At 31.7% G+C, this 27,775-nt stretch overlaps 1 protein-coding gene and 1 long non-coding RNA gene across 2 annotated transcripts; both read left to right on the top strand.

Moving 5' to 3' along the window:
• Positions 1-2,637: 2,637 nt before the first annotated feature.
• LOC127720246 (uncharacterized) lies at positions 2,638-8,626 on the top strand. Its single transcript, XR_007990678.1, has 4 exons — positions 2,638-2,770; positions 4,585-4,734; positions 6,592-6,832; positions 8,529-8,626. It is a non-coding gene; the product is annotated as an uncharacterized LOC127720246 (long non-coding RNA).
• A 2,099-nt stretch (positions 8,627-10,725) lies between these two features.
• LOC127720240 (uncharacterized) lies at positions 10,726-21,821 on the top strand. The gene is made up of 5 exons (XM_052226729.1): positions 10,726-10,950; positions 11,581-11,815; positions 16,098-16,205; positions 18,859-18,974; positions 20,632-21,821. The coding sequence occupies exons 1-5, from the start codon at positions 10,732-10,734 to the stop codon at positions 20,794-20,796; spliced, it is 843 nt and encodes a 280-aa protein (XP_052082689.1). The 5' UTR covers positions 10,726-10,731; the 3' UTR covers positions 20,797-21,821.
• The last annotated feature ends 5,954 nt before the right edge of the window (positions 21,822-27,775 follow it).

The following is a 27,775-nucleotide window of genomic DNA, read 5'->3' as shown; positions in this document are numbered from 1 at the left end:
TGCAAAAAATCATTTAATTTTCTTTATTCAAATAAACAGTCTTACACATTAATTGCCCATCTGTCCCAAAAAATTGCAGATTTGAACAAAGAACTAGACTGATGTGTACTGCTATTTTACAATCCAAGATGGCGGTTTACAGTTAATGTACCTTTAGAAATTTAATAAATCTTGAATTTTGTGAAAACACGTTGTCCTGCTTATAAGCAGCTTAAATGTTCAAGAAACTTTTTTTATTTTTTTCCCCCAGATAACAGTTTAATGTAAAACAAGTTAATACCATGAATATTACAGAAACACAGAACTACATATACCAATACATTGACAGCAATAAAAGAAAATAATACCAGTAGATGATTTGACTATAAAGATATGCAATGGTAGGTGATTCTGGTGCATGTATACTATAATGGTGTTGACGTGAAGGTTTGGATTTCGTGTCAACACTGGCATTGGTGTAAAAACTAATAGAAAAATAATGTTATTTAAAGTTTATTTAAAAAAAAAAAATGATTTGCCATGTTCATGATCATTTGTGTTTGGTTCTTTTTTCTTTTTTTTTTTTTTTTTTTTCTTTGTTGCGAGCATATTTCTATTTACACTAGTAAATGAACTTTAATCTTAAAAATTCATCTAAATAGTCTGAACAATAAATTATAACATGTTTAAGGTCTTGTTCAGTCTTTCAGTCAGTGCTGTTCAGCAGCTTTTCAGATCATTCAGTATGATGTTGATGTGTACAGGTAACAGCTACTGAACTGTTCGAACAAAAAGTGTAAGCGAATTGTCTGAACAGTACTATATTTAACGAAGTAGATAACTGACTAAATGACTGAAAATGACTTAATAATGTATTCTTGATTCTGCTAAGAGTTATTCAAATCAAAATGACCGTTTTAGATCAAAATTATTAGTACTATAAAGTGTACTAGTTTTATTTCGTTGCATTTCATTTTTAACATATTGTTTTTGATAATTTTATTGGAGCCTTTAGCCTCTGATATGGGAACTATTGTGAAAATTAAGACAACAGATTTTCAGATGTTCAAATCTCATAAATCGATTAGGAAGACAACGCAAGGTAAAAAAAACAAAAACTGAGTTAATGGATAGAGTGGGAATCACACAATTACCTTATGTAAATTAAGCATTTGACAATATCAACTGGATTTTATATCTGTGAGGAAAGAACCAAATAAATCATAAGCTCACATATGAAAAATACCATAAAATAAGGATTTCACGTGTAAATCTCCTTTGGAAATTATCAATATTATCTTAATTAAGGGTCAGCAATTTCTGCACCACTAGTGCCTCTCTTGCAGTTACTTCTGGTAAAATTGGCGAGTAATATCCGTTGACTGACAACGGACAGTGACGGATTGGTTATTGCTTTATTTTAGTTAAAGGAGACATTACCATATTCATAAACTATCGGTGACTTAAATTCTTTGACATTTTATCTTGACAAAATGTGAGCATAGTTTTCAATGTTGATATAAACAATACAATCATTGAAAAAGAGAAAACACAATACAACACTGCAAATAAGAGCAAGATGACGAAACGCTTAAAAAAATTCTACATGTACATTGTAGAGTAGAACACATGTGCCGCCTTTGCACGACAATAAGTTCATGTTTTACAATACTATCTCTGATGGACGTTTCATCCCGAGAGTATCAACAGCCCAGTAGCCAACATTTTTGTGTATAATCAAATATCGTTGAACTTTATTTTTTCTAAATAAACTGTTAACGTAATTAGATATTTAAGAATTCGAAACATTAAGGGTTTTCTACCCCATGTAGAGATAGACTATGATTTGGCACCACTTTTCAGAATGTTTTTTTCTCTAATGTTCTTCGACTTCATATTTGATTTACCCTTCCAACTGTTTCCACACAACGATCTATCAATGAAATAATTATATGCAGACCTGGCTGGAATGCTACTACAGAAATGACAATTTTACAATAAGACAATTAAAATCATATCGTTTATCGAAAATTTTAGTTCTCACTTACCCTACAAAATCACTTCTACATTTGTGTCAATAATTTTTGTAATTTATTTTATATTTCTACATTACTTTTATTATACAAGTCTTAGATTGCCAGCAAAAAAATGATCACTCAAACTTATACACGCGTATTGATAAATGAACGAATTACGGCTCTTCACCTTGGGCTATCGACTTAATTCGTAGAACAATTCCATTTGAGGGTATTGTTGTGTCTAGTGTATCGAAATGCTTATTGTTTTAAATTGTTTGTTGACCTATAGATGCCATTGGATTAATTTTGGGCGATGTCGCATAGGTGATTCGTCAATATCCACATTTATTTACTACAATTGTCAGTTTCAACAGCAGAAATTTATCCACACCTCTGATCATATTCAATTATCAATCTAACAAATTACGGTCTTCTTTTTTTTCAAATAATAAATGTTTAAGTTAATTATTATTATCAATATGGTTCGATTATTTGTTACTGTGTTGACCTTCTGTGACCCAAAATGTATAAATACTGACAAAACGGAAATAGACTGGTAAGGTAATTTGAAATTGTAAAGCAGGAAGTGAATTCGTGATCATACCAGTATACGTAATATTCGATTAAATACCCCATAACTATCAATTGGTATTATTTCATTTAAAAGGTGTGTAGTTGATGTACGACACCTACGAAATATTTTACACAAAACCTTTAAGTTAATATCACAACGTGGTCCAATCTATTCCAGGAAAAGAAGAAGACATTGAAAGGTGCGTAGTACACATTATAATTGTGTCAATCATCTCAGCAGCGACTTCAGGAAAGGCTGCTACTTTTATCTCCACAGTAAATCAATTACAGCCAAACACTCAGTAAATGCTACACCACAACAAAACTACGTCGTTTCTTTTGCAGTTAACAAACTGAGTGACATTTTATGTTAACATTTTGCATATTGAATATTCCCAAATATGACTGTTTTCCCGAGTGTGAATTCGCTTTGCTATACGACGTGTCTCGGTATTTATACATCCAACATTCATGTATTTAGTTATGATGTTTCTTTTGTAAGTAAGTTGGATATTGTGTTATGTCTTATCGTTTGTGGTTTCAATTCTGTATTTTCGGTACATTTCACATATGTCTTATTTGTCAGTATAGTCGAGTTAATTTCCATTTGCCATGGATAAATGGTTTACTTTTATAAATTTTGACTTGGATGGAGAGTTGTCTCATTGGCACTCATTCCACATCTTCTTATATCCATATGAGGTATTGTTAGTCCAAATAATTATGACGTCGTCACAGCATTAACTTAAAATAGCCTTTCAAGATCGTCATAATCATGATAATTATTTGGGCTAGTATTGTGAAAATAATTGTGAATTTTTGGATCTCGTTCCATATAATTTTATGAATTTCAAGATTAATATATACGTCACAAAAATACGTCCTTTATTCCTGTCACGTAGTGTTGTCATTTTAGCGGTATTTTTTAACATTGCCATATAAGCGGGAGGTTTGGCTAGCCATAAAACCAGGTTAAAACCACCATCAAATAGTCCGTTTCTATGTATGTTGGCGTTTGTTTTTTGTTGCAGTTCAGTGTTTCTGTTGTTCCGTTGTTTTCCTCTTATAGTTGATGTGTTTCCCTCGGTTTTAGTTTGTAACCCGAATTTGTTTTCTCTTAACCAATTTATGACTTTTGAACAGCGGTATTCTACTGTTGCCCTTATTTATGATCATTGACTTTAAATTTAACACTCGTTACTTCAAATTTGTTATTTTTTATTTCATCCAAAATAAATTTTTTCTCTTGAACTTTATCCACATATTTTGAATATTTGGTTGGGAAAAGGAGAGCTTTGCAGATTTTGCAGATCATTTCTTTCGTCCCGATTTAAATGTGAATATATAACATTATCCGGGCACTGAAAATAAATTCCTCATTTAATTTCAGTTTTATTTTTTTCTTACTACATAATTGTGTAGCTTCATTTTGAGACACATAACTTACCTCACATTGTTACCAGAAACGCAACTAATTTTTCTTGGTCTATAAAATATCTCTCTGTACAGATTCTTGAATGACTCGTTGATGTTTATTAACTAAAGGGATTGGCAAATGTACATAATTTAAACTGAATACTACTAATACTTTAAAATCCATGCTATAAGATGAGTAAGCAAGCTAACGTGTATAGTAATTTTGGATGAAATACATCAGTTATCAATAATAATATTCTCTAGTATATGAGCCATTTGAGGAATGAAAGGTTTTCCAGAATTTTTAGGCTCACAGACACTTGATGATATCTTAGATTACCGGCAGTAAAATTGGGGTCAATTGATATTGTAGCCGAACATTTCAAATTGGTTGAGAAATGTATGTGTGATTATAGCAGAAATGATTAATATATGTATTTGTTAAACAATACAGTTGTGATAATTATTAGATTAAAACAGTTTATTATTTAAAACAATGATATAAGGATCAGACAAAAGTTTTCAGTTCAAAAGTTTACATATAATAACCAAAGAATCTGATAATCATTGTTTTCTTTTAGTGATTTTTCTTCTTCAGAACTACACAACCAAAATGGAAGGGAAACACAAAAAAGCTCTTCAAAAATGTTCTGTCTACCTTATAAGAAATCTGTCTGAAGTGGAAACCATATGCGATCATTTAGTTGTTGATGGGATACTAACACAAGGACTGAATGACTCAATTAAGGTCTGTCAGATCGAAATATACTTTCCATTTAAAGAAAAACAACATGTAACAACCTTGTAAGAATCTGTTGCTCTTTCCACAAAAACTCACACGACTTAGATTAACCGTTAGTTATATTGAAATGTTCATAACTTACGTGCGTTATTTTTCGTAAGATGTTTTTTTTTGTGAAATGAATCGCTTTTGTCCGAGATTCAGAATGAAAATTTACTTCTTGGTAATCATGAGGCAAAAGTATTCATTCTATTATTCAAAAGTCATATACTGTAAGGGCCTTTTGATTTCTTAGATGTGTTGAATTTGACAACAACATCTGTATAATGTTCACTCAATCTATCAGTATAGAAATGGACATTGCTTATCTTACATGCTCATTAAAGACTGATGTCTCATGGTATACTGTTGTATATCCATTTCGTCGTGTTAACAGTGTTAAGATTTTTTTAAAGCTAGTCGTTGTAGAGATACCTGTATGCTTCCACGAGTCCATATGGTTTTTTAACCATATTTAGATTGATAAACTCCAAGTAACACTTGATACTCACGTCGTCATATAAATAGTCAAAGAGTTAATTGACAACCATGATGATTGTGCTGTTGAAATCAAACATTACGAGTACAGTATAGAAGTTCCTGTGACTCAAGTACAAATATCATGTCTTACATGTGCCTGTCCCAAGTCCGGAGCCTGTAGTTCAGTGGTTGTCGTTGGTTCATGTCTGTCAAATTTGTTTTTCGTAAATTGTTTTGTTATAAATTAGGCCTTTATTTTTTCTCAATTAAATTGTTTCATATTTTTCATGTCGGGGCCTTTTATAGCCGACCATACGGTATGGGTTTTTCTCATTGTTGAAGGCCGTACAGTTGCCTATAATTGCTTACAGACACTTCATTTGAACTTCGGTTGATAGTTGTTTCATTGGCAATCATATTACATCTCCTTATTTTTATATTACAGACACATCCTTTTAACCTCTGGCTTATGGAGTAATTGATTGACTCTTGATTTTAGCAGTGCCAGGAATTAAGATCTTTTTAAACCTTTATCGTAATTTATTAGTCTCCGCATTATAGCTATGCACTGGCTACGATTACCCGCAAAAGTGACAATAAAAGATAATTACTATTGATCCTTGTATGAAATCGGATCATTGTCGAGAAGTACATTTCGGCAATTAGTCTCGGAAGTTATAATATTTATATATAATTGTTACTTTTTGCGGGTAATTGTAACTAATGCCGTTTAGCTATCTACTATTCTGACAAATGGGTTTTATGGGTTCTATTCTGTCTACTATTTAAGAGTCATACACACATTTATTTTGGTCAAGACTACTTACTTTACCTTTCAAATATTTAAAATCTAAGCAGTAAAAGGGCAAACAAAACATACATTAAAACTGTATCCTCAAATGTTGCATTGAAATATTAAAACAGTCTCGCATCTTAGTTAACAGAGTTGTCACGCAAAAATAAACATAATTTCAATCTGCACATGTAGATATGTTTTTAATGGGCACCATAATGAATGGCTGACTTAGACTTAGTACTTGCGTGATGGGTCGTAGACCCTTTGCATTTCAACCATGTAACGATGTAGGTGAAGATGTTGAAATTTGTGCAGACACAGGGCGAGGCAAAAACAGTTTGATAAGAAATATTTAAGGAACGAACTACTGGAAGTGATAAAAACATGAATATCTATGGATTCAAACAGGTAAGAGGCCTAACAATGTTGTGAAATTTGACATAGGTCTGACACTAAAGTCATGTACATGACATATATAATATAAAAAATGCCATAAAAATTTCTGAAAAGAATATTGCTCTTTTTTTTCTTTCAATGTTGGGATACAGACGAAAACGCCAGCGCCCACTGCACATATTAGAGAACTTTTATCTATCTTACCAAGGAGAGGAAGGAATGCTTATCATAGTTTCATTAAAGCGCTCGATGAAACAGAGAACACACATGCTGCTGAATACTTGAGAGAACACGATGGTTCTAAAAGTACCAATGGTGATACACAGGAGGCAAAACAACAATATACCGAACAACCAGAGGAAACAAACAAATTAGAATCTCAAAATAAACAAGGTATGACAAGTTTGAAAACAAGATTTGATTTTAATTTTTTTTTTTTCCCATTAATGTTGATTTTAACATTATTGACTGGTCATCACATTATTTGTCTAGTTGATAGTTGTCTGATTGGCAATCCGACAAAATCCTCTTATTATATATTGATTCCATCTTTTCATTATATGGCCTGACAATATGATTGTGTTACTTGAATAGTACCATATCAGGACATTTATATTTGTCTCTTTTTATCAAAGTTTTCGTTTTATTTGAAGCAGAAGGCCTGACACAAAAATAAACCTATGATCCTATTATGTTTTTGCATGTAGACACGAACACATTTAAATATAATTTAATCTTAATGGTGAAATACACTCGGATTATTATTCATTATTTTATCATAGAATATTTTGTTTGGTCTAGGAAGATAACTTTTTCACAAAGTTCAATTAAGCATTTTCAGGGTTGATAATGATAAAATTAAGAATGGAAATGGGGAATGTGTCAAAGAGACAACAACCCGACCATAGAGCAGACAACAGCCGAAGGCCACCAATGGGTCTTCAATGCCGCGAGAAACTCCCGCACCCGGAGGCGTCCTTCAGCTGGCCCCTAAACAAATATGTATACTAGTTCAGTGATAATGGACGTCATACTAAACTCCCAAACTGTTTTTTATTTAAATTTAAAACGACAGTGTTACTTCTTCTAAAGTGCGTGTGTCCTCAATCATCTCATTATCATTATTAAGCTAACATATGCAATCTATGTGTTTTAGTATATTTTATCATAGATTTTAATTCTAGAAGTAGCAATCCACAGATTTTAACAACCACATGTTAGAGTTTTTTTTTTATATCAACCATGCAAGAAATAATTGAACCCATAGCAAAGCATAGTAAATAAATGAGAACAAAACAGCAAGTGTCTTGTTATTCATAATCATTTAATAATAAGATATGGAATGATTGCCAATGATACAACTATCCCTTAAAGTTCATTTAAGAAACTATTAATAAACGTTAGGCTTTCAACAATGAGCATAATCCTTATCATAAAGTCAGCTTTAAACGGCCCTGACATGAAGAAATGGGAAACAATTCAGATGAAAAAACTAACGGCCTGATTTATGACAAAACAATAAAAAACAAAACAGATATAACAGACTGCAACCAACGACTGCTTGTGAACGGGTTCTTGAACATGACTATACAGGATGTTCAGGGATTGACACATGCTTTTGAGTGCTCAACCCTCAATATAACCTGTGACAATGTTGTAGCAGCATAACATAGGAACAAACTGTAAAAATTAGTATGAAATGGCTTGACTTATCAGATTGGCATGAAGCGCATGAACAACTAACATAAGGACAAAAGACACAAAGAACCGATCAAATAGTTCCCATAGTTACGGATAGCTATTATTTCAAGCCAATGGCAACTGATAAAAAAACAAGTCTGTTTGCAAATGGTCAGATTATATTTAAATTTAGAAACAATGATGTTAAACATTTTGTTTGAACCATGAAACTACCACTTTTGCTATCGTTAAAAATACTTTAATCTCTATCATCATTTTGTAAGATAGAGTATTATTTCCAACTTGTTTTTATTGAAATGTCACAAATGTGTTTTTTGCAGACGAAATGCGCATCTGCCGTACAAATGATTAATCTGGTATCTTTGATAAGCTTTGTTTACTACTATAGATTGGCCAGATTTAAGCAAGAGCTTGGCATTTGTAAAGATAGATGACGTAGTAAAGTGCACTGAAAAATCATTCACAATGACATGTGAAAGCAAAAAGGGAAAGGTAATGTTGTGTAGACTAAATTAAGCTTAAAAACTGTTAGCTGTGAAATGATGAAATTTGTTAATTTTCCCTAGATAACACAATTTTTAATGTTTTAGCAATACAATGTATGGACATGTTTTAGGTATTCCTGTGTGCAGTGATTGCGTTTGATTTATTTTCAAAAGAGACTTGTTTATGTACTGTTATAAATCACAATTAATGACTAAATCCAGTAAAATCCGTCTTAAGTTCATTTAAAAGAACAAATGTACAACAATTACCAAATGCTTGATGATAATTTGCTTTAAAACAAGTATTCTCTAATTATGCAACAGAATAGAATATCCTCAAAGGAAACTGATTTAAAAAAAAATGTATAAAAGCGATAATTGTCCTTCTCTTTCTTTTTATATTGCAGTTTAATTTCATACTAGAATCTCTCTATATTAACATTTTCCACAAACAATGCACATTTTTCTGTCCACTCTATCACTTCCCTCGAATTTTTAGTTCATATGACCCAAATTGTGAGTAATTATTATTAATTTGGCGTCCGTTGTCGTCCTTATTCCTCCTCAAAAAGCTATTCGACCAATTTGAACAAAACTTAAACACACTTATTTTTAGAGTACATGTATCTAGTTTAAGGAATATATTCAATGATACTGCCTGCCAAACAGCATCGACACCAAGGCTAAAAATAGAACATACGGGTACCATGTATTCCTTAATTCAGAATTGATATAGATAGAGAAATTTGAAGAAGGAAATAGTTCAGAATTTCAAAATTTACGTTACCACAATCACGTCCTTTTTTTATCCAATGTAACCTATCGAATAAGACTTATCACCAGATTTGTACTTACATGAGCAACACGACGATTGTCATATGTGGAGCAGAATCTGCTTACCCTTGCACCTGGCATCACCCTTGGTGTTATGGTGGGGTTTGTGTTGCTCAGTCTTAATTTTCTATGTTATGTTTTGTACACTGTTGTTTGTCTTTTGATCCTTTTCTTGTTTTGCCATGGGCTGTCAGTTTTTTTCAACTTATGAGTTTGTATGTCCATTTGGTATCTTTCGTCTGTCTCTTGAGGTAGACAAATACGCCAAAATGACCGAAATCATCAGTTGAATCTTTGTTGGGAATTATATGCCCGTCAGTTAAATTTTTAACCACTTGTTTTTTTTTTTCATTTTTGAAAAAAAACCTATTGTTGATAAAGAGGAAAATATACCAGCAAGACAAGATATACAAAGGAGGTGGTAGTGCGATAGAAATCATCCTGGTCATGATTATACCCCTTACATAGCAAAATTATTAAAAAAAATTTTTTCAATGCTTTTAACTTTACGTCAGTTTTATCGATGAATTATTATGTTGGCGTTAAGAGCAAAATGTTAGTTGCTAGGCTTCTATAAAATGGAGAATGGAAATATGCCTATCTAAACATGTTTAAACTGTCATATTTTTTTTAGAAATTGACATTGGCTTGGTCAAAAACTGTCTCATTGGCAATCATACCACAACTCCTTATCAATGTATGAGCTTTTGGCAAACTGATATATGAGACAATACCTTACTAAAATTGATATTTACCCGCTTTCCGTTATAAGTACTGGGCAATTAACAAAACATGAAAGAAGTTTTTTTATGCTTTACCAAAATGTAATTTGTATCGTGAAATGTTGAAAAATATAATGAAAATGTTAGGACTCCTAAACTGTTTTCAAATTTAATCTAGCGGTTGGGAAAAATCAACTCATCTTGTAACGAATATATCATAGACAGATAGGATAATTTTCTGTAAATTAACTGTTTATAACTATAGAATATTTAATTATTCGAAACAAAATGGTTCACCGCTCCAAAGGCATAGCTGGCCTAAGAAGTATTTTGCACAGCTTTTTGGAATTTCGGTTTTTAATGCTGTTCAACTACATAACCAGACCAGCTGTTATAGTAGATTGAGTTCGATTAATACATATACTATATTATCAAAATCATATTTTAACAATAATTGCCTCCCTTAGGAAGGACATTGACAACCACAATACAAGGCAATGGTTAACTGAAAAGTTACTGTATTTATATAATTATCTTTAAGATCTATCCAATGCAAAGCAAAAGCAGAGGAAAGTTTATCTTGATATCCAATGCTCAGTGCGTTTCACAATGTATAAAAAGCAAATGTGATGAAGACAAAATGAAGGAAGCAAGATATTCGCAGCAATGTATCTCGAATTCAGACTTTGATAAATCCAATATTGGTCAACTATTTAAATACATGCGATATGATTCAAAAGGTGGTAACCTGGTAAACAAACCAAAAGAGGTATTGTATCATTAAAATGTATTTGATAAGAACTTTAAAAATGTTTTCATTATAACCAACATGTACTTCTGAAAATCTTCAATTATTTTTTGCTGGTTATAGCAGATTGGGTTCGTTTATATTATGTAGTATATTGTCAAACTCATTATATTTCAACAATAATTTCCTGACCAGCTGTTTATAGCCTTAGATATTGTATAGGTCACTAGCAAACTGTGTAAGAAATTTTCTATCTTAGCGACTATCTTAATATGTGGAATTTAGACTAGTGGCATATTAAAGTGATCAAGTCTTCAATATAAGAAACTACTTCCATTGGTCTATACAAATACATCCATGATAATTCGTTAGTTTTTGATGTGTTTTCTGCATATTTCATCAATTTCTTCGTTTTCAACGCGATGTTATTTATATAAACGGAAGTTACACCACTAATAGCCGTTTATTAAAATGAAACACACCCACTGACCAAGTATTAAATATACACGGTTTTCATGTGTTCGCTTTTAATCAATCATATTCCTAGAAGTGTATAGGAGGTAAGATCAACAGATTTATGATCTGAAAGATTTCTTTCAATTTATTACAATGAATTACCACAAATGAAATAAAAGATCATTTTCTTTGCAGGTAATTAAAGAGTTCTTGAAAAAGATATTAACTGAAATAGACAAGGATCCCTCCTCTCAGTATGACAGTCTTGTTATTATGTTTGTATCTGGGAAATTTGACTCTGAAGCAAACAAGATTTATGATACTCATGGGAACGAGGTTCCAGAGAAAGATATTTTGGACATCATTAAAGCATGTCATCATTTTGATGGGAAACCGAAAATTGTTTTCATTCATACCTACAATTTTCAAGGTATTTTCTGTGTTAAACTGTAATAATAAATACAGTCATAACTTGGAGTAACTATTGGCGATAAAAATTTCCAAATGCTTAAATTTATGTTTTTAATATAAGCAAATAGTAAAACATTCTGATAATTTATAAGGTAATTTTAAGGGAAAATTGTAATCCCAAGTTATCATGCATGTTATCAGACAATCCCTATTGACCCTAAAAAATGATAAATGGAATAAGTACATATTGTAAATGACCATTGATATGCAGGGCGAAAAATAATCAGCTTTAAACAAGAAGTTGCAGTAAATGAAAAAAAGTTAAAAGGAAATAATCACACACATTATTTGGGAATACACTATAATGTTCGAGTTACTGCTTCATAATGGTTTTAACCATTATCACGATTTTAAAACATTCTAAAAAAATCATAAAAAAAAGTTCATCTTTTTAAAACAACATTAGCCCTGATTGCCACACTAATATAACTTTTTGTAACCGATTATTTTACTCATCAATCCTTCTCACTATTTTAATCTCTAACAAAATAAACAAACAATAACACACAATAATAAATTCCTTTGGAAAAACGACAATGATCTCTATAATGCTTTGATTATTATCGTCATAAATTAGAGGCAATAGTTGTTTGGCAATGTGTATATCTCTTCTACCAATTTAGAGATTTGCAAATCAGGATAAAACAAATAAACAATCTGAGGGAATCGTTTGACTCCGACTGGAGCCATGCTAGGCTCGTCTACAAGCATCTTTCGATATGCATCTACAAACCACCATGCAAATCAACTATCAGGCAAATATCTAAAATAGGCAAAAGGACACACTCGGTAATTTAATCTACGATTTACACAACTGTTCTATCATTTAAAGATTAATACTGTCCAAACATGAAGCTTGTTAGTTGAGGCACAAACACATCGTATCGGACAAATAAACTCATCATAGATACCAGAATGTAAATTTTGTACACCAGAAGCGCATTTCGTTTACAAAAAACTTATCAGTGACGATCGAATCAAAAAAGTTAAAAAGGCCAAATAAAGTACGAAGTTGAAGAGCATTAAGGATCGAAAATTCTTAAAGGTTTTACCAAATGCAGCCCATGTCATCTATTCCTGGGTAACCAATTATTGATGATAACCGTAAAACGTGTAAATTGTTGATTTCAGTCGTTCTCTCTCGTAATTTTTCTAGTGTCAAGAGTACGCCTTTGATAATGAAGTTGGTAAAACGTATACATGATATTTACATATGATACGTATTATTGTCTTTTTAGAGCGTATCAAAGTACTCTTTTGTCATTGTATTGTTATAGGTTGCTCTCTCAATGACATATATCAACATTTTTTTTTACTCATATCAATAAATAAATCATGTATAATAAAATATGAAAGCGTTATATATTACCCTCAGTCATGCAGATTGGTTTATAAGATACATGTTTAAAAGTTTATTTATAATATACCTATTGATATAAACTATTATAAATATTTTCAGAAGAAATTGATACTTTTGACTCTACAGATTCTGCAGCAAATAATATCATCAAGGATTGTGAGCCTAACAAAGATGATATATTTGTTATATCGAGTTATCCAAGAACAGGTGATGACAAAATTTCATTATTAGCAATTTATAACGTATCATCTTATCACGATAATATCTTTTTGTTATGATAAAACAATCAAATATCGCGGTAATGTAAATTTCATCTTGTTAAATATTTAGATTCATCTTCCCATCTGAACCACAAATGCTTAAAATCATTTTTAGTAAGAGAGTCATTTTGAAAAATTAAAATATTCAATATCAGATCTTCTATTTTTTTTTATTTTTTTTGTGGTTCTTGTGTTTTAAGACAAATTTATTTTGCATGCTAAAGAATGTATTAATTCTTCGTCAGTCTGATAGTCCATTAATTATATATTTAGAAATTGATTAAAAAAATTTAAAAAAAGTTTGTTCTCCCAATGCAGCTTTATAAATATAATGACATCGGTAAATAAATTCTCAGACTTCTTGTGTCAGTGGAATAATATTCGTTATATAGTGTGCTAGTGACCTTATATTCGCTCTCACCCCATATGGAATTTACTGAACCCGTATATATTGTATTAGGTCACTAGCACACTGTGTAACGAATTTATCTTACCGACTATCTCAACATGTGGTATTTAGACTAGTGGCATATTAAAGTGATCAAGTCTTCAATATAAGAAACTACTTCCATTGGTCTATACAAATACATCCATGATAATTCGTTAGTTTTTGATGTGTTTTCTGCATATTTCATCAATTTCTTCGTTTTCAACGCGATGTTATTTATATAAACGGAAGTTACACCACTAATAGCCGTTTATTAAAATGAAACACACCCACTGACCAAGTATTAAATATACACGGTTTTCATGTGTTCGCTTTTAATCAATCATATTCCTAGAAGTGTATAGGAGGTAAGATCAACAGATTTATGATCTGAAAGATTTCTTTCAATTTATTACAATGAATTACCACAAATGAAATGTAAGATCATTTTCTTTGCAGGTAATTAAAGAGTTCTTGAAAAAGATATTAACTGAAATAGACAAGGATCCCTCCTCTCAGTATGACAGTCTTGTTATTATGTTTGTATCTGGGAAATTTGACTCTGAAGCAAACAAGATTTATGATACTCATGGGAACGAGGTTCCAGAGAAAGATATTTTGGACATCATTAAAGCATGTCATCATTTTGATGGGAAACCGAAAATTGTTTTCATTCATACCTACAATTTTCAAGGTATTTTCTGTGTTAAACTGTAATAATAAATACAGTCATAACTTGGAGTAACTATTGGCGATAAAAATATCCAAATGCTTAAATTTATGTTTTTAATATAAGCAAATAGTAAAACATTCTGATAATTTATAAGGTAATTTTAAGGGAAAATTGTAATCCCAAGTTATCATGCATGTTATCAGACAATCCCTATTGACCCTAAAAAATGATAAATGGAATAAGTACATATTGTAAATGACCATTGATATGCAGGGCGAAAAATAACCAGCTTTAAACAAGAAGTTGCAGTAAATGAAAAAAAAGTTAAAAGGAAATAATCACACACATTATTTGGGAATACACTATAATGTTCGAGTTACTGCTTCATAATGGTTTTAACAATTATCACGATTTTAAAACATTCTAAAAAATCATAAAAAAAAGTTCATCTTTTTAAAACAACATTAGCCCTGATTGCCACACTAATATAACTTTTTGTAACCGATTATTTTACTCATCAATCCTTTTCACTATTTTAATCTCTAACAAAATAAACAAACAATAACACACAATAATAAATTCCTTTGGAAAAACGACAATGATCTCTATAATGCTTTGATTATTATCGTCATAAATTAGAGGCAATAGTTGTTTGGCAATGTGTATATCTCTTCTACCAATTTAGAGATTTGCAAATCAGGATAAAACAAATAAACAATCTGAGGGAATCGTTTGACTCCGACTGGAGCCATGCTAGGCTCGTCTACAAGCATCTTTCGATATGCATCTACAAACCACAATGCAAATCAACTATCAGGCAAATATCTAAAATAGGCAAAAGGACACACTCGGTAATTTAATCTACGATTTACACAACTGTTCTATCACTTAAAGATTAATACTGTCCAAACATGAAGCTTGTTAGTTGAGGCACAAACACATCGTATCGGACAAATAAACTCATCATAGATACCAGAATGTAAATTTTGTACACCAGAAGCGCATTTCGTTTACAAAAAACTTATCAGTGACGATCGAATCAAAAAAGTTAAAAAGGCCAAATAAAGTACGAAGTTGAAGAGCATTAAGGATCGAAAATTCTTAAAGGTTTTACCAAATGCAGCCCATGTCATCTATTCCTGGGTAACCAATTATTGATGATAACCGTAAAACGTGTAAATTGTTGATTTCAGTCGTTCTCTCTCGTAATTTTTCTAGTGTCAAGAGTACGCCTTTGATAATGAAGTTGGTAAAACGTATACATGATATTTACATATGATACGTATTATTGTCTTTTTAGAGCGTATCAAAGTACTCTTTTGTCATTGTATTGTTATAGGTTGCTCTCTCAATGACATATATCAACATTTTTTTTTACTCATATCAATAAATAAATCATGTATAATAAAATATGAAAGCGTTATATATTACCCTCAGTCATGCAGATTGGTTTATAAGATACATGTTTAAAAGTTTATTTATAATATACCTATTGATATAAACTATTATAAATATTTTCAGAAGAAATTGATACTTTTGACTCTACAGATTCTGCAGCAAATAATATCATCAAGGATTGTGAGCCTAACAAAGATGATATATTTGTTATATCGAGTTATCCAAGAACAGGTGATGACAAAATTTCATTATTAGCAATTTATAACGTATCATCTTATCACGATAATATCTTTTTGTTATGATAAAACAATCAAATATCGCGGTAATGTAAATTTCATCTTGTTAAATATTTAGATTCATCTTCCCATCTGAACCACAAATGCTTAAAATCATTTTTAGTAAGAGAGTCATTTTGAAAAATTAAAATATTCAATATCAGATCTTCTATTTTTTTATTTTTTTTTGTGGTTCTTGTGTTTTAAGACAAATTTATTTTGCATGCTAAAGAATGTATTAATTCTTCGTCAGTCTGATAGTCCATTAATTATATATTTAGAAATTGATTAAAAAAATTTAAAAAAAGTTTGTTCTCCCAATGCAGCTTTATAAATATAATGACATCGGTAAATAAATTCTCAGACTTCTTGTGTCAGTGGAATAATATTCGTTATATAGTGTGCTAGTGACCTTATATTCGCTCTCACCCCATATGGAATTTACTGACCCCGTATATATCGTATTAGGTCACTAGCACACTGTGTAACGAATTTATCTTACCGACTATCTCAACATGTGGTATTTAGACTAGTGGCCTATCAAAGTGATCAAGTCTTCAATGCCGTTTGTATTAAGAACCTACTTCCATTGGTCTATACAAAAACAAATGCCAACAATAACAACTTGTTAGCTTGAAATGTGTTTTATGAATTTATTTCAATCGTTCATCATCAATTTCTTCGTCTGTTGAAACCTTTCAGATTTTTCCTCAACACCGTGTTGTTTTATAAGGGGACGTTACACCACTACTAACCGTGTATTGAAATAAGCCTCGCATTCTAACCCCATATGAAATATACACGGTCTCCACGCGGTTGCTTTTAACCAATCATATTCCTAGAAATATATAGGAGGTAAGATAAAAAAAAGATGTTGTCTAGCCTGTGATAAAGTGAAGAATTACGACTAAGGTGTTCTGTTTTCTGTGTCGGTGTCGGATTCGGCAGTACATCCAATTTGTTAAACATTGTGATTTCGTCAGTTTCGGGAGGATTAAAAGCGGTACGTGACAGATATTTAGTATGAGGATTTATTACAACTGTCAATCTCATTTCTGCAGAAATAATTTGACCCGAATACTCAGTCATGGCCTATTGACTGTAATATTTTGGCATACCGGAAATGTACTTACGAAAGTTTGTGATTTTATCAGTTCAAGGGGAACCACTTATTATAAGTTGAGGATATTTTGTATGTCGTTGTGTTTTATTTATAGTTGTGCAATGATATCAGAATGGTACTACCATTATCACATCTCCTTGAATTGCAGATAATTTCACGCAGCTTTCCCAGTCATGTTATGTTGACGTTAAAAAATGTTAGCATAGTTCATTCATAAGGTTTGATTACGTCAGTTTATTGTTAACAGGGTTTTGTAAATATATGACATCATGTATGTTGTTGAATTAGTTTGCAATTTAAATTTTAACATTTGCATTTTACTACATGCAACAAAATGTATTACGGGAGAGACATATCCCCGTGTTAATAGTTAATTGTATATGTGACTTACGATGTTGTATCCCATTGACTTTGTTTATTTAGAAAAAGAATAATTTGTACAACAGATGCGAGATGATCATGATTAAATCCACAATCTATATATATATGTATATCTCTCATAACAAGGCAATGAAAACACAAAGCAAACGCTCTCCTTAATTCATTCAATAATCAGGTTTCCTCAAATATCCTGATTAATCAAGGAACGCTTTTTGGTCGGTTGTCTAACAGTAGCTGTATTTTTCTCCATGCATGTTCTCTTTATTTGGAGGTTGCAATTAGTTTTAGAATTTAACCATGACATTATTGTTCCATGAGAGAAGTCCTTTTCCTTGATCATGTCTAGCTTCATAGAAGATCGAGGAATAGAACATGCACACTTTTAATAATTTTCAATTGTTGCAATCATATGAGATTAAATAACACCAACGGTACCAGTTTTCTGCACCTGATGTCGACAATTAAGGTCTCTTCAGAGCCAAAGTTGTTTTAAATCTACAACCAAACACTATCGATGAAGAGCTAAAAAAATCAAAATGTACCAAAAGTAAAACCAAACCCGGACAAGTTTTGCATGAGAGAAATATATTCCATAATTTAAAGTGTTTTGGAACTTTTATTGCAGAAGATTTCACTAGAGACTGGGCTGGTGATTTCACTAAAAAAGGTTTTGATCCAGTAGCAGTAATAAAATAAACGGTACATGCAGCAACTATTCACAATAAACTATTGAAGAAGTTTGTTCTAGTTATTGCTGCCTGTTGGCCTCTTTAAATGATAACAACACTTAAATAAATTTCGTGAGTTAGAAACATTTTTCTGAATTAACCCTTATCAGGACTCCTCAAACTTACAAATCTGAAAACGGTGATGATAACTAGGAGCTAAATTGTCCACAAGAGAACGAAAAAGAATATCCAAATTCAATCAAAGTTCACTGTGAGGTAGTACGATTACGTAATGGTTGTTTCTCACTGTTCTTTTTATTCTACGTACATACAAGATATAACGAAAAAAAGAACAGCTGAGTTGTGCTTATGAATCAGTATCTGATAACAAGAAAACGAATTTACCATAGCCTAATAGTGTATTGTATTATTTTCAGAACAAGGTCCATGGATAATTGGCGAAAACATGAATGGATCATATTTCATTCAAGCACTAATACATGTCTTCAGGAATTCTGCGTGTGAGAAGTCATTTATTGAGTTGTTAAATGAGGTAAAATATCACAAACATGCTAGTATTTTTTTTGAGAAAAAGTATACTAATTGGTGTAGCATCTCAAGACATTAATATATGACTGCAAAAACCTGACAAACCAAATACAGATGAGTGCAGTTCAAACCTGTCCAGCAATTTAACTTGATAACCAGTTATTTTGACTGGTAAAAAGTTAACCTGTGACAAGTTTTAGGACTGCTTCGACCAGGACCAAAATCAAGTTAACTAAACATGCAATCTTGGACCAACAATTGTTTTATGATTGCCAAAAAAAAAGCTAACTTTAGACAGGTCCCCTACTAGAGTTAACTTCAAAACCAGTCATGCAATAAGTTAACTTCGACATTGACAACTCTGATCAAACCAGACGTGATAACTTTTGGCTTGTTACTAAGTTAAGTTGTGACCAGGACCGCTTTACATCGATAATTTTTTTATAATTTTTAAAAATGTCTTTGTTTCTTTGTATAAACAATACATTTTATAAATATACAGTATGCAGCAAACTTTGATTGTAATATAGATATCTCTGTGAGTCATGTATATTTCATATAAAATGTTTAAGCTCTGATCCGTTTTACTATGAAGCAGTCCGTGTACATTTGTTAGCTTAAACACTTGGTTAATAGATAACATCGATTAACAATGACAACAATTCTATGTATGTATATATAAAATAAACATGATCAACGAAAACAGTATTGGTTTACAGTTACTAGTCTGTTGCTCAGTCTTTAGTTTTTAATGTTGTGTATTGTATACTGTTGTTTGTGTTTTGGTTCGGGTTTTTTTTTGCCATGGCGTTGTCAGTTTATTTTCGACTTATGAGTTTGATTGTCCGTTTGGTATCTTTCGCCTCTTTTTTACTACAATCTATGGTCGGCCTTAATTCAGAGTGCCCACATTTCTCTTTTTTGTAAACAAAACTCAACCTGCACCAAAATAAGAAGTCAGGATACATGTATATCTAAATATGATTTCGTAACAAATATGTTTGCCTGCATAAATCAACACAGTTTTAGTGAACTTTTTTTTATTTTTTAGTTACTCCCACTGAATATTGATATTAATTTAATGCCACTCTGATTGAGAATGTGTCATAAAATATATATTTCTTATCTACATTTTACGTACATATACATTGAGATACATAGTGACCATTAACAGACAAAACTGTCTACAAATTTGTAAAATAAGATTTATTGAAGTAGAAAGATTTAGTATATAAAAACTCTTTCCTAAAATTTGTGCATTGAAAGGATATGATACTAAACAAAATCTCTAACAGACATTTTGAAATAAATCAATGAAGAAAACATATAACATAATTTGTTCGTGTCACCATCACAAATAAGGCTAGTTCAGAGTAAGTGCAAAAACAATTTTTGGAAAGTGTAGCAATCTTTACTCCTCATACCACAGGTTTCAAAATAAATTGACATTCATTTATCTCCATCTATCCAAATGATTGAGTTTCTTTTATTCGGATACATCATACAATTATCAGTTATGTTATCTTATTCATAAATCACATTCAGAAACTTTGGAATTTGAATAGGGTCACCTAGATTTTTGAAAATAGAAATTTTATTTTTCCAATAATCATGAATATACGATTTTAGAGTTGGCTTTCCCATGTTACTTACCTTTACAGGTGAACACTTGTCTGTTTCAAAGTGTGGTACCGAAAATGACAGAAGATGGGAAGACAAAGACAGCTGAGAAAAAACCCGTTGCGCAAGTTGTCTTATCAGAATATTGTGTAGAGAAAGAACTTTACTTTTTTCCAGGACTTGTCCAAAAGGCTATGGAAAAGTAGCATTATTTTCATACTGTTCAAGGAGTCTAGTGTGAACAACATAAAATGAATATTACATTACAACTGACAATTCACAGAAAAACTTTGCAGAAAATATTAGTAATGGACTAATTGAGCTGCCTTAAACTCTTTTAGCAAAACATAAACTGTGACATCATTTGAATGAATGAAGCTAATTGTATCCATTATATCTCTTTACGTTTTGCGAAGTGTTGATGAAACTATCAGTATAATATTGCATAGCTTTTAAGAAACATAGGCTTGTATCTAATTTTTTTTTTATTTTGGAACACTTTCCATACGATTGACACAAATTCCTTTGTCAACACTTAACATACATGTCCTTACCGGGGCCCAAAAGGTAAATTACATCTTGAAGGACATTAAAAAAAAACGTTAAGAGGGAACATTAATAGTAATAGAAGGGTCATTCCGGTCTATAAAATGACAAAAGTAGCAAAGTAACTAATTTTTTTTTCAAATTTGTGAATTTTATTGATAAATAAATAGGAAGATTATGTTAGAAATGCCATTTGTTATTCAAGAAGCACGTCAAAGTTTACATATATGACATAATTGACAGAAATTTTCTTTTTCAGATATGTTTTGGTATAATTGAATATAAGGAACAGCCTGACCGTACAAACGATATTGTACTCGTATTAATATCTTCATATAATGAATCAGACCACAAATTCATGGCCCAATTTTTTTCTTAATACTGCAATTTCAGTCATTCACAGCATCGTTGTCTTATGTTATGTAAAGAGACAGTCATTTCAAGTCTTCTGGCTTGTGCCGAAAAATTCAACAAATCTTTACATTCATCTTAGAGAGCACTGGTTCCTGGAAGTTTATTAATACAAAATATGTGATCCTATTTCAATACCATATATAAATTTCATGAAGGGTTCTACAGTGATCCTAAGTCCTTCAGCTTTTTAAATAATACTAACAAAACCCAAATAATTTACTAACTTACAAAGTTCCACTTAGGAAGTATTTTGATTAAATATGTATTACTTTCTATTTGATCTTTCTGACCGGACCCATGGTTTTTTACCATGCGACGTCTTAAAAGCAAATGTCTCTTGGAGCTAAATTATTATTCATATTTATAATCTGTCAAAATTTTTAAAATCGAGGTAATTATGGCAATTTTATTATGTTTTCCTCCAAAATTAATTTGACTGCTTAAAGTAGGTACTTTTCTGACGAAAAATTACTACTGTAAACCAATTTTGATTTGAATAGTTCTTTAAAGGATTGGGCAATTAATTATGTCATTTAGTCTTTCCATTAATATTCAGACTGCGGTTGATTTCGTTTTTTACAGATAATTTACTAGCTATCAATTAAGATCTGTTCAGTCTATGTGCAGACTGTTCAGTATTTGTAACTTAACTGTACAGATCAACAACATACTGAATTATCTGAAAAACTACTGTGCAGTATTGAATTGACTGCAAGCTGAATACTACTGAATTTACCGTATTGAATAAATCTCAAAATTGACTGATACTTCTGAAAATGACTAAATAACTTATGGTTCAGACTTCTCAGATGACGTTAAGATCAAAATGACTGTTTCAGACTAAAAGTCCTTTATTGTTGTACTCTATAAGGCAAAAAAACCCTCTATATTACCTTCTCTCTTATTCGCATGTTTTATACCGCAAATAGTTATTAGTATGAATTTAAATTGAATATATTTTATCAAAGCTTTATGTTTTATAAAAGACGAATTATATCAATAATAAAAAAAAAGGTTTTGACCGGTAAATTTATTCGAAGTATATTGTTCTAATACGTGGTTACATACAATCCTACTCAATAAAGTTTAAATGTAATGTGAACAAGGAAAAAAAAAAAAAAAATATATACTCGCGAAAATTAGTATACAATATTTTTTAATTGTATGGAAAGGACGAGTATTCACATACTGCCTACTGGAAGTCAGTTTACAAATGTAACAATCATTTGCGTTTTATATTGATTCTTACTCCAATTATTTCCATTTCCTTTTTTACCAGAGGACCCTAGTCACCTTTTGTGATAAATAAAGGCAACTATAGTTTACCGATGTTCAAATCGAATAAATCAAATAAGAAAACTAATCAAGGTAACAACCGAAAAAACTTGAAATCTCAAAAAGAAAATAGACAAGGTGCTTTGACAGGATGGGTGGCTCCTGCTTTGCATTTATCACTCGCCATGCAAATCCACATTCATACAAAATGCTACAATCGGGATAAGGACATAATCGGTAAATCGGCTGATGAAGCGATAATACTGGACTGGGTTGCAGAAACGCCTATTAAAGTTAATAGTCTATTAAAAGTACACTTAAATTTAAAGTCTATTACTTGCGCACAAACGTCAATTAACGTTAATAATATATTGACTCACTATTAAATTTAATTGAACGAATGAGGGCTATAAATCTTAATAGTACATTTAAAATGGATGCCATGCAAGTACGTGGCTTGCTTGTACCACAAAATCAGCCGAAATCATAAGGAGACAGGCTACTCACCATCGATTATTTGTCGGACCGAGAGCTTCGGGCACGGTACAGGTTTGGAGAGCTGGATTGGAATGTATTACGGACATCGTAAGGGCCAATGTAGAGCACCCAACAAAATGGAGCAAGACATTAAGCCCTGACATACCTTAGTTTTGTGACCCGTGGCTTTCATGTTTCTGATTTCATGAATTAGACAATCAAATTAATTATTGAAAATTGAATTTCATTTATAGACATAGACATTTCAGTTTAAGTAAGTAATGCAAATGACTGCGGAGAGAGGGTTTCTTCCGTTCAGTCCAACTTAATGCAATAACGTAAGAAAAAAATGACCACATATTTGCCATGAATTATCAGTTTACTGGTCACAACATGTAGCCTGCGATGTTCCTCATTTAGGGCATAATTTGAATATATTTTTTGTCATTCTGGGTCCACTTATCACAGTCACACATTTGACAAAAATCACACACGGTATCGAAGAGCGATTTGTGTATCAAAGATTTAACACTCGGCTTAGATTAATTAATAGAAATATTGTTAGTACTTTCACACTTTTGGAATCGAATACCATAGACTGTCCGAAGATTGTCATCCTCTAGCTCAGTAAAATTGCTGGGACAATCCGCATTTGTTTGACGCAGTGTGCGTTCTATGTGCATTACGTGTTTTGTATGATTTCCACAATTTTGAAATCCAAACGTTTTTTCTTCTGTATACCAAGCTAGTCCTGTCAACTAGGCCGAAACTAAACAAAGAATTTTCGTTCAATTACACTTACAAATGGTAGGAATATTGTCCTTCAAACGTTTGACACATAGCAGCTATTGTTGGGTGATGTAATATTCACAGGAATTTCCCTGTTACTATTCATGACATTTATGTGTTTAAATTGTTACAATTTACAACAATTTACAACAATGTTGTTGAAACATTTTGCAGCGCTTCCATGTAAAACAAGAGACGTCCCATTTTGAAAACAAAAGAATAAGTAGAATACATAAACATAAAGTTAAACATTCGATGAAACCGCAATGTACCTACTCACTTAATTTGCCCCCTCTTTACCAACCTGACGAGACGTTATCGATGTTTAGTTTGACCAAACTGTTCTTATTGTCTGAATTGTGTTTACTTATGACTTTTATTCTGGTACACCTCGTGAAGCGGAATTTTTTTTTTAAAAAACTTCACATACATGAAGTACATACATTATTATTTTATGAAATAATATCTTATTATAGTTAACTTTCGAAATAAACCTCGTCGCCCCCAGTTACATGCTTACATTGCAAGATGTAACACAAAAATGCATGCACAGATTGTGCACTATAGACCTATTAAAATGCTGAAATATGTTTCCTCACGACATTAAAGGCGGAAGCATTTTGATTCAGCCTCTCCTACCAGCACATTTGTGTTTTCATCCTATATGATAAGTCTAAGTATGTTGGACGGATCCACTTATTCTAAATGCTTCAAAGAAGATGATTGAATAAATATTTTTAAATAAAGGATAAATTGCGTACGGTCCAGATAAATTTTCATTATGAACAGATATATCATGTTAAGGAGGGGTATTTGCGAAAAATACCAGTCGAGAGAACGTTAAATTTCGCGAGCCGTAAGGCGAGGGAAATTCATTTTCAAGACTGGTATTTTTCGCAAATACCCCTCAAGAACATGCTATATCTGTTTAATTACACCGAATGGTAACGTTCAAAAACGCATTGATGATCGTGACGTTACAAGCGTCCAGTCGGATAGAGTATTTTTTGGCAAATACCATGGCAGAGAGGGTAAAAAAGGCATATCCTTTTTGCATATACCCCGGCGGCGTTAAAAAATGAACGATATTCATTTGATAACAGTAAATTGGTGACAAATACACTGGCTATCAACCAATCAAATTCCAGGATTCTTACATAAGGTGTAATTAAACTTTAAACATACTCAATGGTTAATGGTATGACAAGTTACGATCAAACATGACAAAATCCCCCTCTTTTCTTTTTAAATTACCTTTTATTCATTATGACATATTTAATTGCTTACAAGTGTATTATTTCCCCTTAAATGGTAAAGATGTAAATAAAATAAAGCCGAGATTTGATACGAAAATGTTGAATTCAAAACCAATTGACATTGATTTTTTTTTACTCGAGTTAAATGCTACTTTCTAAGTAAAATGTTGTTACTGATGAGTAGAAAATGATTGTTGAAGTTTACCAGTAGAAAATGAAATGGTATAGCCACGAAACGTGGAAATGTGCAGAAATTTTACTTAGGTCAGCAAATTACCTATTTTCATTATGAAGTTATCTTTTCACGACTCCAGGAGCTAGCAAGTCGAAAAAAAGCCGATGGACGTCAGAAAAATCTCCACAATGCAAATGTTTGCATGTATTTATTGGGATTGCACACCATTACCTGACGTTACTTATAGGTCCTTTATGGTATTTGGTTCTCCATTAGCCCTTAAACATTTTTTTGGTATTTGGTTTTTGGACTTTCAACTTTTTTTATTTTATTTGCACTGATATAAGATGTACGTACATTGAACACCCTCTTTGAACGTCTCTTGCATATACTTTTATGGGTATATTGTGTAATTCTGGATACTGTCGGTGCTATATTTAGGTTACATGCTTGTAATAAGCACCACCTCGTCAGGATTTATGTAAATGAGACGGGTTTTCATACAACTTTACAGGCGATAATTGTTAATGCTTTTCGTATTTCCTCGCATGTTTTATAAAGTAACCTTTCTTATCATTTTAGGATTAAACACCGTTTTAACGGAATTCATTGGAGTATTAACTGGACCAAGTCACTCACAAACAAATAAAAGACCGAAGGACATCGACTTTATGATATGTTTGTGAGTGACTCGATCCAGTAATAAATTCCTTTAAAACCGTGTTTAATCCTTCGAATTTTTTTTTAATTGGTGATAAAGAATTCAATTCCCCTGCTTGTAGCTTTATATTGTGTATTTTGTTCCGTTTGATTGTCCTGGGGTATGAATATGTCAGTTGAACGAAAAAATAGTTCGGTCAACATCTATCGAAAAATAAATAACTTCAAAAACCGATTCTAGAAGTCAACTCAGCCAATCACATGAACTCAGCCAATCATACGTATTCCCCAATGTGCAAATCATATAAGAATTATACCATACTATATACTAATTTTTTATACATATGGAATACTCATAAAACAATATTGTTTATAACGCATTCAGACGTTGATATTAAATATCTTATTGGGAATTAATAGCAAATTACCTCCTTGCCTGTAACTGATGATAACCTGCACTGTATTATGAAAAAGAGACGAGACGTCTTGTGATGAAAAAACCTGCAATCTGGGATAATTGCCACACTGGAAATTTGCAAGCTCATGGATATGGTACTCGCTGAGGGCTCATCATCGGTTGAGGTTACCAAGAACGGTATTAAATGAACATCATTTGCCCTTGGAAGTTGCTTCGAACAATGCATTTGTCTTTCTTTGTCAGATCAACTGTAAGAGAGAGATCCAGTAAAACGTTGAGTCATAGACAAAAAAGGAGATAAGAGGGCAAATGTCGATAATATACAACTACCATAAAAACAACATTGTCTAAAAATACACAAAAATGTCACAAAACAGCCTTCAACAATGAACACACAACCACACTGTCCGGCGAGCTTTTTATGGCCCCCAAAATATGACAATATGTGTAAAAACATCAACACAATCTGACCACAACACGTTGTAAAATATAGAAAACAACCTAACAAAATGTAATCAAAGACAATTATTGACAAAAGTTCCTGACTTGGGACAGGCACACAAAAAGGCGGCGGGGTTAAACATCTTTGGATCTTCCAAAGATCTCAACCCTTTCCCCTACCTTTATCAATATTTTTTTTTTCATTTTAATCAGTTAACTTTGAATTTACTATTTGTTTGACATTTAATTTCATTGTGTTGTGAATATTTTTCATGTAATGTACCAATAACCTTCGCATAGAGGGAAGAAAAGACATATTATTATTATCATAGAAGTAAAAGGAGATATGGGACAAATGTCAATGAGACAACACATAACCATCTTAATTAAAACTGAATTTAAATACGAATATGCAAACACACCACTGCTACTTTGAGAAGAAAAATAGCAATAAATACCCAGTTTATTTCCCTATCAAGTGTGTGTAGGGATATCCTGCAATTCAACAATACTGAAAATTTACAAATATTTGAAAACCATAAAAAACAAAGTCTACACTAAAAAATTGATGTTAAAACCCCTCCCCCCAAGTGTGATCTTTGCAAACTCGTGAAAAATGTTGACAATAGTGTCGTTTCTTTTAAATAAACTTCTCTTAATTTAGTGTTGCTTGAACAAGCAACATTGCGAAATAGCATTATAAATACCGTTCAGGTGGAACAGAAGTATTTCCT

This window comes from Mytilus californianus, unplaced genomic scaffold (assembly GCF_021869535.1).
Source record: "Mytilus californianus isolate M0D057914Y unplaced genomic scaffold, xbMytCali1.0.p SCAF_11, whole genome shotgun sequence".
Classification (NCBI taxonomy): Eukaryota; Metazoa; Mollusca; class Bivalvia; order Mytilida; family Mytilidae; genus Mytilus; species Mytilus californianus.
The sequence above is the reverse complement of the archived record's forward strand: the minus strand, read 5'-3'. Positions and strand labels throughout refer to the sequence as shown.

Coding starts and splice junctions, on each gene's coding strand:
- LOC127720240 (XM_052226729.1), top strand. CDS start 10,732: ATGCAAAGCAAAAGCAGAGGAAAGTTTATCTTGATATCCAATGCTCAG. Junction 10,951..11,580: donor TGGTAAACAAACCAAAAGAG/GTATTGTATCAT, acceptor TTTTCTTTGCAG/GTAATTAAAGAGTTCTTGAA. Junction 16,206..18,858: donor ATCGAGTTATCCAAGAACAG/GTGATGACAAAA, acceptor TATTATTTTCAG/AACAAGGTCCATGGATAATT.